Source organism: Sander lucioperca, chromosome 19 (genome assembly GCF_008315115.2).
Source record: "Sander lucioperca isolate FBNREF2018 chromosome 19, SLUC_FBN_1.2, whole genome shotgun sequence".
Classification (NCBI taxonomy): domain Eukaryota; kingdom Metazoa; phylum Chordata; class Actinopteri; order Perciformes; family Percidae; genus Sander; species Sander lucioperca.
Genome location: NC_050191.1, coordinates 14,925,169 through 14,942,668, shown reverse-complemented (window position 1 = coordinate 14,942,668; position 17,500 = coordinate 14,925,169). Strand labels below are relative to the sequence as shown.

Genomic DNA, 17,500 nt, shown 5'->3' with positions numbered 1-17,500 from the left:
CTAATGATGTGACTGTGTTTGTCAGGATTGTTCTGATGATGGACAGAGAGGAGCGGTCTGTCATCTGCACCTGTGCTATCAACCTCTCTGCTCAGAACTGTGCCCTGAGAATAGCCACAGCCTTCAGCAAAGGTACAGTATGCACCGCAGCACGCTGTGGATCAGCATGAACTGATGAAGCAGAACGCATGCCATAGCATCATTCTCCATACCTGACTCCCCCTTCAAACTGAGTATCAGTTACAAAATATCTACCTCCTGAGCCGCAGCACAGTATATAACTGCCCCTCTCCCCTCAGGCACTGTGGATATCGGTCACCTGCCCCATCCAGTGCTCATGCACCTGCGCGCATTCTTTGACCTGTGGGACTCGTTCATCCTGCAGGCTGTGCAGAGTGGACAGCCCACCATCTCGGACCACATCATGTTCGAGGTCAGAGCTCCCTCGCTTTGCTACTGGGTCCCTGCACACCCACACTTCTCTTTTCTTACTGCTACTATTACTGCTAGCTGCTGGTGGACCTGCACCTTTTTCCTTCTGCTACTACTACACATAGCAGCTACTGCTTTTACTTTTTACTGCTTTTCTTACTGCTGCGGCTGCTACTTCCACTACTGCTATAACACAGCAATAGCAGTAATAGCTCTACTACTGTTTGTTCAGTTGCTACCTGTACCACACTGCCTCCTCCCTCCCCAATTCTGAAAGCATTTCCTCAGCTGTGCCTGTGCTGTGTGTTCAGATCCTGCAGCTGCTGCAGTGGCTCGACCGGTTCTGGGATGTGTGCAGCACACTGGCGGCGGACTCTCAGGGCATCTCGGTGCTGTCTCTGCACTGGCAGTGGGTGCAGAAACACCTGATCCTCCGACTGCCCCAGCTGCTGCTGGGAGACACTGATACCACATTCCAGTAAACACTTTTCTCTACAATGCATAACATGACATAAAATAAAGTCAGTCACTTAGTAATTATTTCATTTCTGTACATGTCTCTAACATTACACAGATAGTATGATTGTAAGAGTGCAATAACACTGTCTGTATATTACTAATGTGCTGCTACAATTGTCTCAGGAAATATGTAGCTAATGTATTTCCATTTCCCAACACTTGTGCCTGTGCTGTACCCCAGAGGTCAGCAGGAGCTGCAGGCGGTCTCTGCAGCCATCCAGACGGTTCTGTCCACCCCGGTGTCTGTGGCCACAGCTCTGAAGGGCATCCAGAAAACCCTCGGGAAAGCTCTGCCATTCAAGGTCTGGAGACGCTTCCTCAGCTCTGGTTTTCTGTCAGACCTAAACTGTGTTTGAAACCATTCCCTTCACAGAAATAGTTCCATATATAGTGTGTTCAACATTTTGTAGTGGTGTTCCAATTCTCTGCGGTTAGTACCCTACATGTAACTCCCGTATACCACAATGCAATGCGGCCGTGTTTTCCCGGAGGAGAAGAAGAAGCAGAAGCACCTGCGAAAACTGAAAAGGAAAAATGGAGCGGGCTTTCGTTTTTAAACAGTGGAAATGTAACATGCAACATATATAATATACAACATTTTACTACCTCCTGGGTGCTCGGTTTGTCAGGGACGGATTACAAGTCATTTTGTTTGGGTTTGTTTACACGATGCTTGGCACGCAAATAACTGACGCATCTACTGACGCAACCATGTTTTCAGTGAGTGTCTGAAATCTGGTTTGGTCACTCGTTCCCTATATAGTTCACTATTTAATAAACACTATATAGGAAATAGTGAGTAGAGTGAATGAGGGAACCCAGCTCTAGTCTCATTGTCAGGAGTTGTTTTTATGTTTCCTGTCTTACCTACGGTCTTCTCTATCTTGCTTCATATGGTTGTCCAACCAAAGAGAAGGTTTTTAAAAGCCATTTTAGTATAATGTCTGTCATTCACAGCGTATCTGAGAAGATCTGAATTCACTTTACAAACCTCATCCATCTTGTTCTCCAGTTGGAGTCGGTGGCTGAGTGTGCGTCTCGCCTCCGGCTCCTGAGTAAAGTCCTGGATGTGAGCGATCTGAGGCTGGACGCCGCCACGGGTCCCTGGAGGCAGGAGCTGGTCCGACTTCAGGGTGCCGGGCTCGGGCTGGACATCAAAGAGAGTCTGCTAGAGGCCTGGGGCCTGGTTCTGCTGGCCAACAACCAGCTGGATCCACACAAGACTGGTGAGCCTGTTACAGAAAGAGCTTACACCTGTGGTGGCTACAGGGCCAGACCATGGCCATGGTGATCCCCATAGGGTGAATCCTGTGTTTTGACTTACTAACATTCTTTAGCACAAAAAAGGTTTCTCTTGCACACTGAACATCCAGTGGACAGTGTCATGAACCAGCTCAAATTCACAACAAAAGAAGGGAGACCATAAATAGTTAAGGATTAAATTAAAACTAATTTATTTAACCACACCCATCAGGGATGCTGGCGTTCAGCCTGTTGTTAAGTTACTCTTCGACTCTTTTACTCATCATCAAATCTCAACAAAATAAATAGAGAAATGCATATGGAGCCAGGGTGTGTGACACTTTTTTCTTACTTTCAAATTACTCTTTACTGCACAAACTCGTCATACATGGTCTAACTGGATGAAGGCCACCTGCTCATCAGTAGGTGTTCCTCTTTATTTGCAAGTTTCATCACAGAAATGTCACCCAAGAGTTAAAAAAAAATAACTTAACACTGCAGAGTTTGAAGTCCTGCTGCCAGACATCATCAGGTGAAAACAGAACACATTTCTAATAATAACTTAGTATAGTTCTTATGTCAAACGGTGTTTCCCTGTGTGGAGAAAGGCAGACTGTCTGCACAAGCCTCACACGACAGGGTTGGACCACTCGTGAGTTTGGGTCATACCTACAGTAAGATTCACTGGTACATGCCACTGAAGAACTGATGTGTTTTACACATGGTTCCTGCATGAGCCCCACCCCCACTACTCTGTGATAGTAGGTAAATTTAACAATGAAAAGCTGTAGTCAAAATCTAATCAGCCATGTGGTTTCCCTTCTCATGCTGCATCAGGATAAACCCTGTTGGTGGTAATGACTCCATGTTGGTAGCGCCACCCTCAGGAAAAACTTGACATTGTTAGCCCCTGCTGTTCAGCTCTAGGAATACCTATATCACTATTATACTGTTTGTTCTGTCCAGCACGTTCATAGTGTGCGGTGTAATAGAGGGTTTTGTCTCGTTTTACCTTCTAAGAGAAACTCCAGTGTGATGTTAAAGAGTCAATATGTGAGTGTCCTTCTGTACCTCCCCATCAGGAGTGTTGGAGAGGTTGGTGTCGAGTGTGGAGCAGCAGCAGCGTCAGATGAAGCAGAGAGGGCTACTGGAGCTCTGCTCCCTGCCTGAGGGCGAAGAGCCCGGAGGCAGAGTCCAGCTGGCCAGAGAGGAGCTGCAGCAGCTGGGCCGCCGGGCGCAGCTCTGGCCCCTGATGGAGCACCTGGCTGTCCTCAATCAGCTGCGCCTCAGCACAGACCTGCTGCACCTGGCGCTCTCGCCTGGGTAACACCTCCTTACCACGCACAGATACTTGTGGGGACTGATCCTGAAACAGTTGATGGATGTGTAGTGAATTGTCCCTGTTGCTCTGCAGTGACCAGGAGGCCGAGGACAACTTACGTCCTGAACTCTCCAGACATCTGCGCTACTGCCTCCAGTCCACAGCTATGAACGTCAGCCAGCTGCAGCCGCTCTGGTTCCTGCTCAGCAGCGACAGGGTCAGTACACCCACCTTATTCTCACTTCACTTGGATGTTTGACCTGCACTGTACAGGATGATGCATGTGTAGAGTGTGTGGTCCAGTATGTCACCTACACAAGTGTGATGTGGAAACCTGAAGCCTCCAGGTCAGGTCCAAGTAGGAGACTTCTTGTGTCCAGCAGTTAAACTTTGGAAATGAACAGTATTTGCATATTAAGTGATTTTGGATTTTTCAATGAGGGAGAAATTCATTTCAGAATTGGTTTATGGACAAGCAGGCAATTATTATTCAAAGCAGAATATTGTTATGTCTTAAAACATGTCTGGAGGAGATCTTTAAGTAAAAGTAAAAAACAGAAACAAAAATCACACAACAACAAAGAGGCTGTTTCCTGGTAGAGTGTAATGTGTACATGAAGAATGGGACCAAACGTATTTGGCACCCTAGAACATGTGAGAGTGATCCAAACTTGAGATAAAACACTAAAACCAATAATTCAGGAGTGTCCTGGCAGCCCAGGGTCTAACCATGTAATTACAGCATCCTCTTCCCCCCCCCCCTTGGTGCTCTGTCAGCTCTCTGCTGTGAACTGTCAGATAAAATGCCTGGAAAAGACTTAGAATGTTGCTCCTAATCCCCCCTGACTGTTGTTCAGCCCGCTGAGGAGCTGCAGTTTGTGTGGTGTGAGCTGCTGTCAGAGGCCCTGGCTGCCCTGTGGACCTGCAGCGTGACCTCTGACCCCAACCTCTGGCTGAAATGGGACCCACTAAGTCCCAGGACCCAGCCAGTGCCAAAGCTGCACCACGGAGCAGACAACATGGTACTGACCTCCAACATCTCCTGTTGATCTCACTGTATTTTAAAGGCATTTCCTGCTGGATTAACACATGGCCTTGTTGCTTTTAGGGACCGGCCTTGCTGAGTAAAGCTGTGTGGTCGTATTGCATGCTGGGAGTGCTCTGCAGCAGTGATCCTGGAGGGGGATGGGATCCATCAGGGGCAGCCCTCCTCTCCCTGTCCCACGTCACCCTGGGGGAGTGGAAGGAGAGGATCCAGCAGCTGCAGGATGTGTCTGCTGTGTTGTGGGACAATATGGCCGTCCCTGCACTGGCTGAGTTCAGGTAGATTAAAACAGAAAAAAATGTTCTTCACAAGCAGTTATCAATATTGGCTTTCCTAATTCCCCCCCCCGTGCCTCATTAGGGGCACAGACTTCCGGCTCCAGGGCGCAGTCCTGCGCCGCCAGCTTCAGAGCATGGCAGACCTGCTGCCTCCCAGTCTGCAGGAGGGCTACATGGAGAGCTGCGAGAGCCTGGTGGAGGACCCTGACCCTCTGATAGCTGCCCAGGAGATCCAGACCGTCTTCAGAGACTTCCTGCCTCAGAATGTGCTCCCTGACGGCCTGGTGGAGGCCTGCATCACCTGCCTGCAGCAGTACGTCCAGAGCAAGGTCCAAGGCTCCAACCCGCCGGCCCGCTCCGGAGTGTTCTGGGTCAACATGGGCCTGCTGCAGATCAAGGTCTGGACACCACAGACCATCTTTGACCCAGCGGTGAAGAGGGCCTACAAACTCAACTACGCACAGCAGGAGGTCAGCAGCTGTTTGTTTCTGCTTTACACCACATTTTGTCTCATAAAGATGTATATACCGATTATTTTTCTGGGCATTTGGCCGCTTTTAATGGATAGGACAGCTCAAATATGAATGGGGAGAGAGAGGGGGAGACATGCAGGAAACCGTCACAGGTCGGACTCGAACCCTTGACCTTCTGCATCTCCTTCTGTATATATTAATAAACCTCTATAAGTGTGCCTGCTCTACTAACTGAGCTAACCTGCCACAATATGTATATATATTTAAATTAAATTTTTTATTTCAAAATAATTTCAAATATTCTGATTTCTTTTGACTACCTTTGTCTCTTTTAAAAGCACACCTAGCAGGACGTACTTACCAGTACTTGCTCATAATTAACAAGGTTAACCAACATGGCTCTCAGCTGATACAATCTGTCTTAGAATGATAAGTTAACAAGCTACGTTTTTTATTAAAGATAGTTTGTATATTGTATCTTGATGACGTGATAAATAAAAAGTTACATATAGGCGCTACAACTGAAGTCAAAAACAATGTCCCGTCTTGTCTCTAGGGACCGTCAACTCCAGTATAAAATATTTCTCTAGGGTTTGATACACGGAGGAAGGTGGCCACTATCAGGAACTGATGGGATTACATTTCACTGGAATTGTACCTTGTTTGATTTCATGTGAAAAATACAAAATTGATTGATTAACTAGAAGCTGGTTAGAGCCAGAAATACTTTGCCTGGTGAGGCTGATCACAATGCTGATGATGTCTGTTGCAGCTGGCTCTGCTGCAGGAGGAGTGGAGAGGACGCAGCCTGTCGTCCCAGCTGATGACGGGCGCAGAGCTGGAGGAGAGCAGCACCACTGACGGCTTCCAGCATCCTCGGATCAGGTCAGAACCAGCTTCAGGTCCTCATTGTGTGCAGACCATAATTTCAACAGTGTCAGTGTTATACGTTTACACATTTAAGACATTGGGATTGATTCCAAATTATAATTAGGAATCATTTATATTCAACACATCAAATTCATCGAACTGATGCCTGAAAACTCTTAACAAGGGTGTCTGACTCTGACACTACACTATGGAGTCTTGAAACCGACAAAATTATTAGACAAGTGGAAACAGTTCCACAGTGCGGTGTTAAAAGAAAAATAAAGAGCCAGTGTGGAGAGGAGGAATGATTACAGTGGTCCACAGTTCATTTAATGTAGCGCATGGCATGTGAGCAATGTGTTAAGTCAGACTTAAAAGGCTTTTGACCCCTTGTATGTGACGTGCTGTTGTAGGTACCTGTGGATCCGCATGCAGCAGGTGAAGGAGCAGATAGCTGAGCTCTCCAGGAAGCAAGCCTGTCGCCCTCATGACGCCCAGTATGGCCGCCTGTTCCAGGAGCTGCAGCACTACCTGTGCAGCGTCGGCCAGGCGTCGGCTGTGGAAGACCTGCTGTCCCACCTGCTGAAGGCCCTGCAAGGCTCCTCCTCCTCCAGGTCTCGCTCGGCGGTGCAGGGCCTGCTGAAGGAGGAGGCTGTGTGGCAGAACTCCCAGAAGCACATCTGCCAGAGGCTGCTGGAGGACTACCCCCTGTACCCCGACGTGGTTGGGCCGGTGCGGACCGGCATCCTCCAGCTGCGGCATGGGATGAGGCTGGTGGCCTCTCAGGTGGCCGCCTTGCTCACACCTGTTCCCGGTCTGTCCAAGTTGGTGTCCTGCCTGCTGGCCTTCCCCTCCATCTCCCCTAGCCTGCCGTCCTACCTGGCCCGGGCAGACTTCCTCTGCTCCAGAGCCTGTATGGACAGTCTGCGCTGCCTGGGGAAGCTCCTGCCCCTGCAGCAAGACCCTGAGCATGTGGTCCCCCAGTCCTCCACGCTGCTCCTCAACGCTCTGCTGTATGTGCAGTGCCACACCCTGTCCACAGGAGAGTTCAGCCCCGAGACACGCAGCCTCTTCAGACAAATCTGTCAGGTCAGAGTTCCCCTCACACCAAGATCCATGGGCTTCTGGGTTTGACTCTCATCAAGGAATGAAAATGTTTGTCCAAATGAAATGCATGCTGTTGCTGTGCTGACTGTACTGCGATGCTCCTCAGGCTCTGGTGAACGAGTGGGACGAGCAGGAGAGACAAAAAAGAGAGCGAGAGCAGATGGAGGCCAGTCTGTACCGCAACCGCAGTCGACTGCACGGCTCGGGACTGACTGAGGACGAGCAGGAGGAGAGGGACTTCAGACACCAGTTCCCTCAGTTTAACAAGGTATTCACACGTGATGTCTGCCTGGCCTAGTTGCAGTGCCAGAATCTACCACAATATTTAAAGTGCTCATATTATGCTTTTTGGCTTTTTCCCTTTCCTTTATTGTGTTATATATCTTTTTTTTGAATGTTATAGGTTTACAAAGTGAAAAAGCCCAAAGTCCACCCCAAAGGGACTTACCATCTCCAACAGAAAACACTGTTCACAAACTGCTCCAAACAGCTCTATTGTAGTCCAGCCTTTACTTCAGAGACAAACGTGGTCACTTTGGAACACACGTTATAATGCTCGCCTAGCTGCTAGTATGGCACGCCCTCATACTCTGCTTCTGACTGGCTAGTAGTCCTTACCTAGGTACTGTCAGGGCACGCCCTCATACTCTGCTTCTGACTGGCTAGTAGTCCTTACCTAGGTACTGTCAGGGCACGCCCTCATACTCTGCTTCTGACTGGCTAGTAGTCCTTACCTAGGTACTGTCAGGGCATGCCCTCATACTCTGCTTCTGACTGGCTAGTAGTCCTTACCTAGGTACTGTCAGGACACTCCCTGATTGCTTCTGACTGGCTAGTAGTCCTTACCTAGGTACTGTCAGGGCACGCCCTCATACTCTGCTTCTGACTGGCTAGTAGTCCTTACCTAGGTACTGTCAGGGCACGCCCTCATACTCTGCTTCTGACTGGCTAGTAGTCCTTACCTAGGTACTGTCAGGACACTCCCTGATACTCTGCTTCTGACTGGCTAGTAGTCCTTACCTAGGTACTGTCAGGGCATGCCCTCATACTCTGCTTCTGACTGGCTAGTAGTCCTTACCTAGGTACTGTCAGGGCACGCCCTCATACTCTGCTTCTGACTGGCTAGTAGTCCTTACCTAGCTACTGAGCATGTGCGACTCCCAACAAAGATGGAACAGAAGTGAGATGCCTCACTCTGTAGCTAAAACAGAGAGCTCTTACCTCACTGGAAGAACTCAAGTTTGTGATGTTGAGGGGACCATATCAGATCCTCAGGATATTACTTGTGGGGTGCCCCAAGGTTCAATCCTTGGCCCCCTTTTATTTTTAGTTTATATCAATGATATGCCAGCTACGGTGAAATGTAAGCTGCTTTTATATGCTGATGACTCTGCATTACTGGTGTCTGGGAGTGCTATCAGTGAGATTGAGAATACTCTAGGTAATGAATTAGATAGTGATAGCAAGTGGCTCATAGACAACAGGCTTTCAATACATCTGGGTAAAACTGAGTCAATTTTATTTGGAACAAAAAGGAAGTTGTCTAGAACAAATGCACTTAAGGTCACATGTAATGCCACTGAAATAGTGTCTCAGAAAAGTGTAGGGCCGAAACGATTCCTCGAATAATTCGATTACAAAAAATCCTCGAAGCAAAATTCTTTGCCTCGAAGCTTCGTTAAATCAACGTAATTAAGGTTGTACGGCTCACTGTGTTTCCGCACGGAGGATTACTAGCGAACAACACGTTCATGCTTCTGTGGACACAAGACTGACGGCCCAGATTACAAATGAAGGAAGGCGAAAATAGCGAGGGTCTAAGAGAAGAGACAGGCGAGAGAAAACAACAGAAAGTTTGGGATCATTTTAAGCTGCAAACATGCTGCTACATCATCTTTGTAGAAATCATCCAGTCTACTCATTCATTCCACGGAGCGAACCGACACAAGGTAGCTAACTACCGTCTGCTGTTCTCATCCACCGCGCTGTTTTACACAACTAGCCTACAGCATGCTACTCTGCTAATAGCCATGTTTTACACAACTAGCCTACAGCATGCTACTCTGCTAATAGCCATGTTTTACACAACTAGCCTACAGCATGCTACTCTGCTAATAGCCATGTTTTACACAACTAGCCTACAGCATGCTACTCTGCTAATAGCCATGTTTTACTAAAACGAGAGCTGTTGGTTTGTAGTCTAACTGTTTATTAGTTTGCTACTAATCTTTGGGAACTTAGCTGCTGCCGGAGACAAACCGGCTCCTCCCCCCAGCATGGCCACTTAATATGCACGTGAATGACGTCATCATGCTGTATTGCTGTTTACTAAGTATTTCTTACTAAGTATTTCTTATCCGATTAATCGATGGAATAATCGGTAGAATACTCGATTACTAAAATAATCGATAGCTGCAGCCGTAGAAAAGTGTCACATACCTGGGGATAACATTAGAGCAGTCATTAATTAATTATTTTATTAAATTAATTTATTAATTAATCTGTAAAACTATTGCTGACAAAATATTATCCAAGTATGCCGGTAAACTGAAATTCCTGTATGTACAAGGCATCTAGATTATTCTATAAAGAAATTACTGGTTGTATCACTGATTCAATGTCATTTTGATTCTGCATGTTCTGCCTGGTACTGTGGATTATCAGTTAAACTTAAAAACAGACTGCAAGTGATGCAAAATAATGTTATCCGCTACCTGTTAAATGCAAATGAAAATTAAACCATGTAAACCTATTCTGATATAACCTCTAAATACAATTATGAACCTGAAAATGAGCATAATATGAGCACTTTAACTGAAATGTCATATCTCAGAAATGTGTTGGATGATCTGAAAAACATGATTGTTACTCTTATAGTATTAAAGTACATATAACATAGATTCACATTTCATAGTAATCTCTCAATCAAAATTTAAATGAATTGACGTTGCATTGAGAATAGACTGTCATATCAATTATTAATCTTGTGCGCATGAACATCTACAGCACATGATGGCTGTCTGGCTGGTAGTTCAGCAGAGAGATGAGCTTTGGTCCAGATCAAGAGCCCCGCCGCCTTGCATACACAGAACAGCCAATAGGAACGCTTTCTCCCTCTGAAATGACATGTCATTGGCCAAAGTCTCCTGTCACAGCTAGATTTTTTTAAAGCTAAAAAAACAGAAACAAGAGGAGGAGCAGAAGTCTAGTTTTCTCTCAGACCAATTGAATTACAACATGCCGATATTATGGAACAACGGCAAAAATAAAGTGCCTGCCACAGCGGTAAGGGTCTCTGTCCATAATTCTCCAGGACTTTGCAGACATCATGTCCCAGCCCAGTCTGGAGGGTCCAGCAGACTCCGGGCTCCAGGACGAGGAGGAGGAAGCCCAGGGAGAGCCCAGTGAGAGCAGCTTCCTGTCTCCAGCTGCCATGAACACCGTGGTCCAGGTCCATCAGCGCCTCTGTCTGGGACATGCCCAGTCCCTGTGGTACCAGGGCACAAAACCAGCCAATCACAGCAGAGAACACATCAAAGCCCTGGTCTCCTCCTATCAGATTGCTTCCCCTGTGATGTCACGCTTCTATCATCTGATTGGTCAGTGTCCTGTTTACATTTGTGATCCTGTTGGAGCAGTCCTGTGAGTGGAGCGTTGACCTGTGTTTCCCCCTCAGATGCTGAGCTGGACCAGCAGCTGACAGGCAGTGAACTGCTGCTCTCTGCCCTGCTGCAGAACACTGTGCAGGGCTCGGGGGGCCCTGAGGGTCTGGCTGTCGCACCAGAAGGACCTTATGACTTCTACCAGCAACCCAACATGAGCCAGGCCCGCCTCTGCCTTCCTGTCCTGGAGCAGCTGAGTGTGGCAGTGAAGCAGAGGCTGGACGACTGGCCCGAGCACCCAGCTCTCGTACAGGTCACTTACCTTTTCATATCCAGGCCCGCAGTCAGGTAGCATGTAGGGATTCAATGTTCAAATGCAAGGAATGTAACAGGAAGCAAGGCCTCTTTATGTACATGCTTTGGTTATTCCCAGGATCAAACCTGGGACATTTCCCTCCAGTGTCTTCACCAACAGGGAAGTCTTATTTCTTATTTAAGAAATTTTCTTCTTCGGTAACTGGAGACATTTGAGTGTGTTTAATCAGGTCAGGTTCTAATAAAGCCAAACTTCTTGTTTTAGATATCTGCATCTACAGAGAGCATAACAGCTAGTGATCAAAAAATGAAAACTTTTAGTATCCATATCCACCAAACAGACCATGAACTGTGGTATCTTTAATGGCTAACTTAATTTATTTTGTTGTTTTAGAGATTACTGATGACAAGCTCAAAATTAAAACTAGTAACCATAACCCTCAATGTCCATCTACAAATGTAAAATGATACGATTTGTACACAGATTAGAAAAGGAGTGAAACATTCCATGTGATGCTTAAACAGTCAAAGAGAGTAATCTAGTAATGTCGGTAATCTGCTCCAAATCCAGCTGGCGCTGTAGAATGGACTCTAAAGGTGTGTGTGTGTGTGTGTGTGTGTGTGTGTGTGTGTGTGTGTGTTACAGCTGACTGTGGTGGTGGAGAGGATCATGGCCTTCAGTCTGGCCAGTCCACTGGCCAAGTTCCTTAACGGTCTGGAGATCCTGCTCAGCAAAGCACAGGTGAGCATGCATGATTACTTTAGAGAGATCCACGTAGTGCTGACACATTTAAACAACTAGAAAATAAATCTGTGATATAAAAAAAAAAAAAGCTGCAATCATTTATCAGCTTCAAATAGCAGAAATGTGTTTGATAAGCTCTGAGCTCTGTGTTCTCATCAGGACTGGGAGAATAACGCCAGCCGCTCAGTCTCTCTGCGGAAGGAACTGGAACCAGTCACACAGCTCATTATCCAGTGGCGCAAACTGGAGCTCGGGTAAGACACAGCAGGCTTACATCCAACTAGCGTCTTATGTTACCTTTCAGATGCTTTTATGGCATTTTCCCATTACATGGTACCTGCTCGGCTCGGCCGCGGTGCCCTGTCCTCCATTTTCCATTGCAGATTTAGTACCGCCTCATGCCTGAGGTGAGCGTGGCTGGTCGTTATAGCGACGCCGCAGGAAACTGCCGTGACCTAACACGACACACACACACACAGAACGTCGAAGGTGTGTGTTTTTGATTTTTCGGCATGTGGCTGTTTGCCAGAAGACACATTTAGTGTCAGAAGAAGCTGGAGGCAGCAAAAGACCACCGCTGGCTAAACTATTTAAAAATGTCAGCTTTGTTCAGGACACCCCCGTCTGTTGCTAGCACTGATGACCCAGTGATTAGTGACGATTCTCTCCAACCAATCAGTAGTCTGCAGGTTTTCATGTCACCTTTTGGTATCGCCTCAGCTCGCTGGGAACCTCGACAGAAGTGATACTAAATAAAGTACCTGTTAGCAGGTACCAGGGACTTTTTATCAGAATGAAAAACCAAAAAAGGCGTTTAGAGTCGAGGTGAGTCGAGCTGGTACCATGTAGTGGAAAAACCCCATTAGATACCAGAGAAGAGAGATTAAACCTGGAGCTCCTCAACCTGTCCATGAATGATCACAGTGTACCAGCTGTGTCCTGTATGTAAATGTGTCCTTTCCTGTCCCTGGTGTGTGGGACGTGTAGCTGCTGGTCGAGCAGTCTGGACAACGCAAAAAAGCGGCACACTGAGAAATCAACCAAACACTGGTTCTCTATCTACCAGCTGGTGGGGAGATACCTGGAGGAACAGGGGATGGACGCTAATACAGGTACGTACACACGGATGATCCAAATGTTGAAGATGACACCGCTAATTAACCAATCACTTATTTGTTTAATTGGCTGAGTGGAAACTTCCCCATAATGTACATTTATGGGGGAATCTATCCAATTAAAATATATATTTGAAGTGAAAAGAAGCTCAGCACGTTTAACCTGCTTGTCAAACTCTATCGGTGTCATAAGTGTAAACAAATAGCAATAAAGAATGAAATCCATTCCCCAGTAGTAGCTCACTGCTACAACACAACTAATCAGTGCGTGTTTACAGACACCAACGACAGCAGCAACAGGACACGTGGAAACTCCCAATGTAGCCGAAAAAATAAATCCACCCTTCAAATGCTATGACTACTGAGATGTTTTTCTTCCTGCGACTGTCCCCTCCAGGTGAGGAGGTGGAGCGCCTCTCCCTGTCCTCAGTGTCCTCCACCCTGCAGGCCTTCATGGAGGGCTCCACCCTGGGAGAGTTCCACAGCCGCCTGGCCATGGTGCTGAGCTTCCACTGCCACCTCCTGCTGCTCCCCAGCCAGCCTGGACAGGGTCAGCCGCCACGCTTCTCTAAATCTATCCTAACACACTCCTCAAAGGCCATCTGCATAAAGGGTTCTTCTGGTCGTGAAGCCACTGTAGAATATGGGGACAACGTCCACAGTCCTCGTTCTGTGGTGCTCTTATTTTAACTTGTATACAGCTTACATTACAAGCAACCGGTAAAAGGATGCAATAGTGAGGGTCAGTGGAAAAAACCCATCTTATTCTAAGATAGTCCTCCACAGTACCAGACATTTATCTGTACACATGAACAACTAATGACATGACGATTGGTTGATCTGTCAGTCTTTTGTCCAGATGTCCTGCATCATGCTACTTCAGACATCCCTGATTGATGTTGACCAAACTCAACGTTTGATAGAAATGTCCATTTCATCACTTTAGTTCATGTTAATTGTTTTGGTATACTTTTGAGTTGCGTATAGCCAGATGTGTTCTATAGTTACAAGGAATATCAGTATTTGTTGCTTCTTGGCTGTGAGAAGACTGCACCGTGTTAACTCTTTCCTTATTTCACAGAATCACTGTCCAGTCTGTTGTGGAACCTGCACAAATACTACAGTCAGTTCTCTGACTGCATCCACACCAGAATCAGTCAGCTCAGAGCGCCCATCGAGAAGGAGCTCAAGGTTTATTTCAGTGTCCTTTTTCATTGCATACCAATAAAACCTTGATGTCCACACTGCACATGTCGGAGCAACACAGTAATGTGAATTGTTGTCCTCAGGACTTTGTCAAGATCTCCAAGTGGAACGATGTCAGCTTCTGGTCCATCAAACAGTCGGTGGAGAAGACGCATCGGTAAAACATCACCACGATGGATTTGTGCTCAGCCGTATATTTCTTGTGTTGAGAGGACAGATGTCACCAACGTTGTTCTGCCTGTTTTCTTTTCCCTCAGGACTCTCTTCAAGTTTGTCAAGAAGTTTATGGAGGCTCTGAGTGGTCCGAGTGTTGCCGCACTGGTGGAGCAGGGAAGCAGCGCCAGCTTGGACAGTGTGGATGCCAACCCAGAGGAAACCCCCCTCCATCGGGTTCACAGGGCACTGAAGAGCACCCTGCCTGGGAAGGGCAGAGATCTGCAGGTACACATGCTTTTAGTTATTATCTCAAATGAATAATCTCTTCTCCTTTTAGTATGTGCTTTATGATAATACATGATGAGTGAATAACCTAAGCTGCGCTGGATATTCCAGCATGAAGGCCCAGAGGACGGAGTTGAAGCTTCGTCTCTGCAGGGACGTCTGCCCGTTCTGTCCAGGAAGATGAAGAAACTGTGCGTCCAGCTGCTGAAGAAAAACCCAGTGCCTGAGCTGGCTGAAGACCTGGACTACTTCACTGGTGAGAATCCCACTTGTACACAATCTCAAACTCTAATAGATGGACTGACATGATATTTTCTGAGCACATTAATGCATGTTCAAAAAGGCTTAACACTTTGGATTTTAATGACTCCATGGCCTTTCCTTGGCGCCACCCTCAGGATCATTTCCATTTGATAATGGAACTAGATGGCACTCGGCCTGTGGTGCTCCAAGTGCCAGAGAAATTGATTTGAAAAACTCAATAGCAATGTCTCTTTCCAGAGGTCATGATCCGGTTACTCAAGATAATCCACAGACCTGGTTGTAAACAGTTTCATGTAGGAACTACACCTGCACACCGTATCACCCATAGACTGTATAGGGGCTAGCCTGGTGTCCCTACAGCCACCTGTCACTCAAAGTGTCATACAAAAGTTGTCAGAGTTGTCATGAAGGGAAAATGTAGCGATAGAGACCAGAACCGTTTTTTTGTACAGTCCTAAACCGGGCCGCACGGCCATGACAAAAAAGGGAGATGCACACAACAAAGCCAATTAACAAATGCTTTATTAGCTTGCTGCCTAACTTTTTGATATTAATGAACATCCGTTACATTCAAGCCATTGCCAAATGAGTTGCTACAAAGCTAATTAAGACTATCAGCTCCACAAAACTCTCTCTGGATTTCTCAGTATGACTATGTTCAGAAGATTGTGTCGTCCGGTGACTTTCCCGCTCAGAAACTCGAGTGAAGATAATGACCTCTTCTGAAGAGTCCATCATGTTTTTATAATCCTCCGTGTCCTCCTTGGCTGCTAGTAACTGTGTGGAGGAGGCGGGGAAATATCATGTCATGTGGATGTGCCGACAGTGTTGTTGTCATTACTTAGAATTCCTCATGGGGGAGACAGAAACTACACACTATAGCTTTAAAGCTGCGTGGTGATCTGTTGGCGGGTGGAGTTGGGTAGAAAGAGATTTTTACCCAGCCAATGACATCAGGCATTCATCATCACATCACACAGCTGCTTGTTAATATGCTCAGTGTCCTGTTCGCCTTCTTCTCAGGCGAGGTCATCAGCAACCTGCGGGACTTGCAGAATCTCAGCATCGACACAACGGCAGAGAAAGAGAAGCAGAAATCTGAGGTCAAGCACATCCTGCAGCAGAAGCAGAGAGCTCTGTCAGACCTGTTCAAGATGCTTAGAGAAATAGGTGAGTTTTCCTCTCTTCCTCTCTCATGATTTACAGGTGTCACATAGTACTTTAAGCCTTCCAACCTCTCTATATATATCATGCTCCCGTTTAGGTCTGTCGTACCGTAAAGGTCTGACGTGGAACAGGACTGCTGACCCAGAGCAAACCCTCTGCATGCATCCGCTGGAGATGAGCACCGCTCTGTCTGCTGTCAGGAACCAGGAGCAGGCTGAGAGCGTGTAAATACAACCTGCTCATAGCCCAGTCACATCCTATCACTTTGGCTAAGAATGCCTGCTGTGTGCTAACATCCCAGCTAATAGAGACACTATGTACAGTAGCTTATGGTGGCTAATGTTAGCAAACTTTAGATACTGTTGTGCAAATGAAAATAATGAGTCAATTCACTAACATGACTCTCGTGTTAGCATTTATCCCAGAATTGCAAAATGACATGATGAATTATTAACTAACACACTGAGTCAGTTTGCTGACTTTATGACACGTTTCTACTATGTCACTATATTTTAGCGTTCACCATAATTAAAAGTTGAATTCGTTAATTTCTTTTTTAAAGAAGATTTCATTGAAATGTATTAAATCAGTAATGTAACAGAGAAAGATAAACCAAAGTAGTGGGCAACTCTAGAATATGTTTTCTGTACTCTGAAAGCCACTCTCTCTCATCCTGGGTGTTGTAGGTTGTTTACAGAGTTGCTGACAGCGTGGGATGGATGTCAGAAGTACTTCTACCGTTCATGGGCCAGGAGAACCAGCATGCAGACTGCTCTGCAGCAAGCTGCCAAGGTCAGACTCCGATACTGATGGTCAGAACAGCTCTCTGGTTGAAAGGGCCAGGGATTACAGATGAAGAGATGTTAGCTTCCTGTAGTCTGAGGTGTGTGTGTGTGTGTGTGTGTCTGTCTGTCTGTCTGTCTGTGTCTGTGTCTGTGTCTGTCACTGCAGGAGCTGGGTCTGGGGAACATCGAGCGCTGTAGAGGTTTCTCCTCTCACCTTTTCAAGCTGCTGCTCAAACAGAGGCAACGACTGGCCACGCTCACTGAGCACTGGCTCCATCTCAGGTCAGTCTGCTGCACTATGGAACTACAAAGTCCTCTACGGGATTATCTTTGATGTTAAATTCCAGCATTGTTTTAGAAGAATATTAAAGCTTTAGTGCATAACATATTTTTTTTTTTTTTTTTTAAAGATATTTTTTTGGGCATTTTTAGGCCTTTATTTGACAGGACAGCTGAAGACATGAAAGGGGAGAGAGGGGGGGGGAGACATGCAGCAAAGGGCAGCAAAGGGCCGCAGGTCGGAGTCTGACCCAGGCCCGCTGTGTCGAGGAGTAAACCTCTATATATGGGCGC

At 46.6% G+C, this 17,500-nt stretch overlaps 1 protein-coding gene across 2 annotated transcripts in view; it reads left to right on the top strand.

Annotated features, from left to right (window-relative positions):
* mdn1 (midasin AAA ATPase 1) overlaps positions 1-17,500 on the top strand; it is a 71,948-nt gene that overhangs the window by 41,320 nt on the left and 13,128 nt on the right. For both annotated transcript variants that reach the window (XM_035995663.1, XM_035995664.1), the window contains exons 51-77: positions 26-132; positions 300-433; positions 744-910; positions 1,133-1,253; positions 1,964-2,177; positions 3,276-3,516; positions 3,608-3,731; positions 4,372-4,536; positions 4,623-4,837; positions 4,920-5,307; positions 6,083-6,195; positions 6,594-7,269; positions 7,394-7,555; positions 10,601-10,886; positions 10,964-11,202; positions 11,851-11,946; positions 12,109-12,203; positions 12,937-13,061; positions 13,462-13,614; positions 14,146-14,255; positions 14,354-14,427; positions 14,528-14,711; positions 14,823-14,967; positions 15,999-16,145; positions 16,240-16,366; positions 16,829-16,934; positions 17,094-17,209. In XM_035995663.1, coding sequence (XP_035851556.1) covers positions 26-132; positions 300-433; positions 744-910; positions 1,133-1,253; positions 1,964-2,177; positions 3,276-3,516; positions 3,608-3,731; positions 4,372-4,536; positions 4,623-4,837; positions 4,920-5,307; positions 6,083-6,195; positions 6,594-7,269; positions 7,394-7,555; positions 10,601-10,886; positions 10,964-11,202; positions 11,851-11,946; positions 12,109-12,203; positions 12,937-13,061; positions 13,462-13,614; positions 14,146-14,255; positions 14,354-14,427; positions 14,528-14,711; positions 14,823-14,967; positions 15,999-16,145; positions 16,240-16,366; positions 16,829-16,934; positions 17,094-17,209 — 4,830 coding nt within the window. The remainder of the gene's footprint in view (positions 1-25; positions 133-299; positions 434-743; positions 911-1,132; positions 1,254-1,963; positions 2,178-3,275; positions 3,517-3,607; positions 3,732-4,371; positions 4,537-4,622; positions 4,838-4,919; positions 5,308-6,082; positions 6,196-6,593; positions 7,270-7,393; positions 7,556-10,600; positions 10,887-10,963; positions 11,203-11,850; positions 11,947-12,108; positions 12,204-12,936; positions 13,062-13,461; positions 13,615-14,145; positions 14,256-14,353; positions 14,428-14,527; positions 14,712-14,822; positions 14,968-15,998; positions 16,146-16,239; positions 16,367-16,828; positions 16,935-17,093; positions 17,210-17,500) is intronic.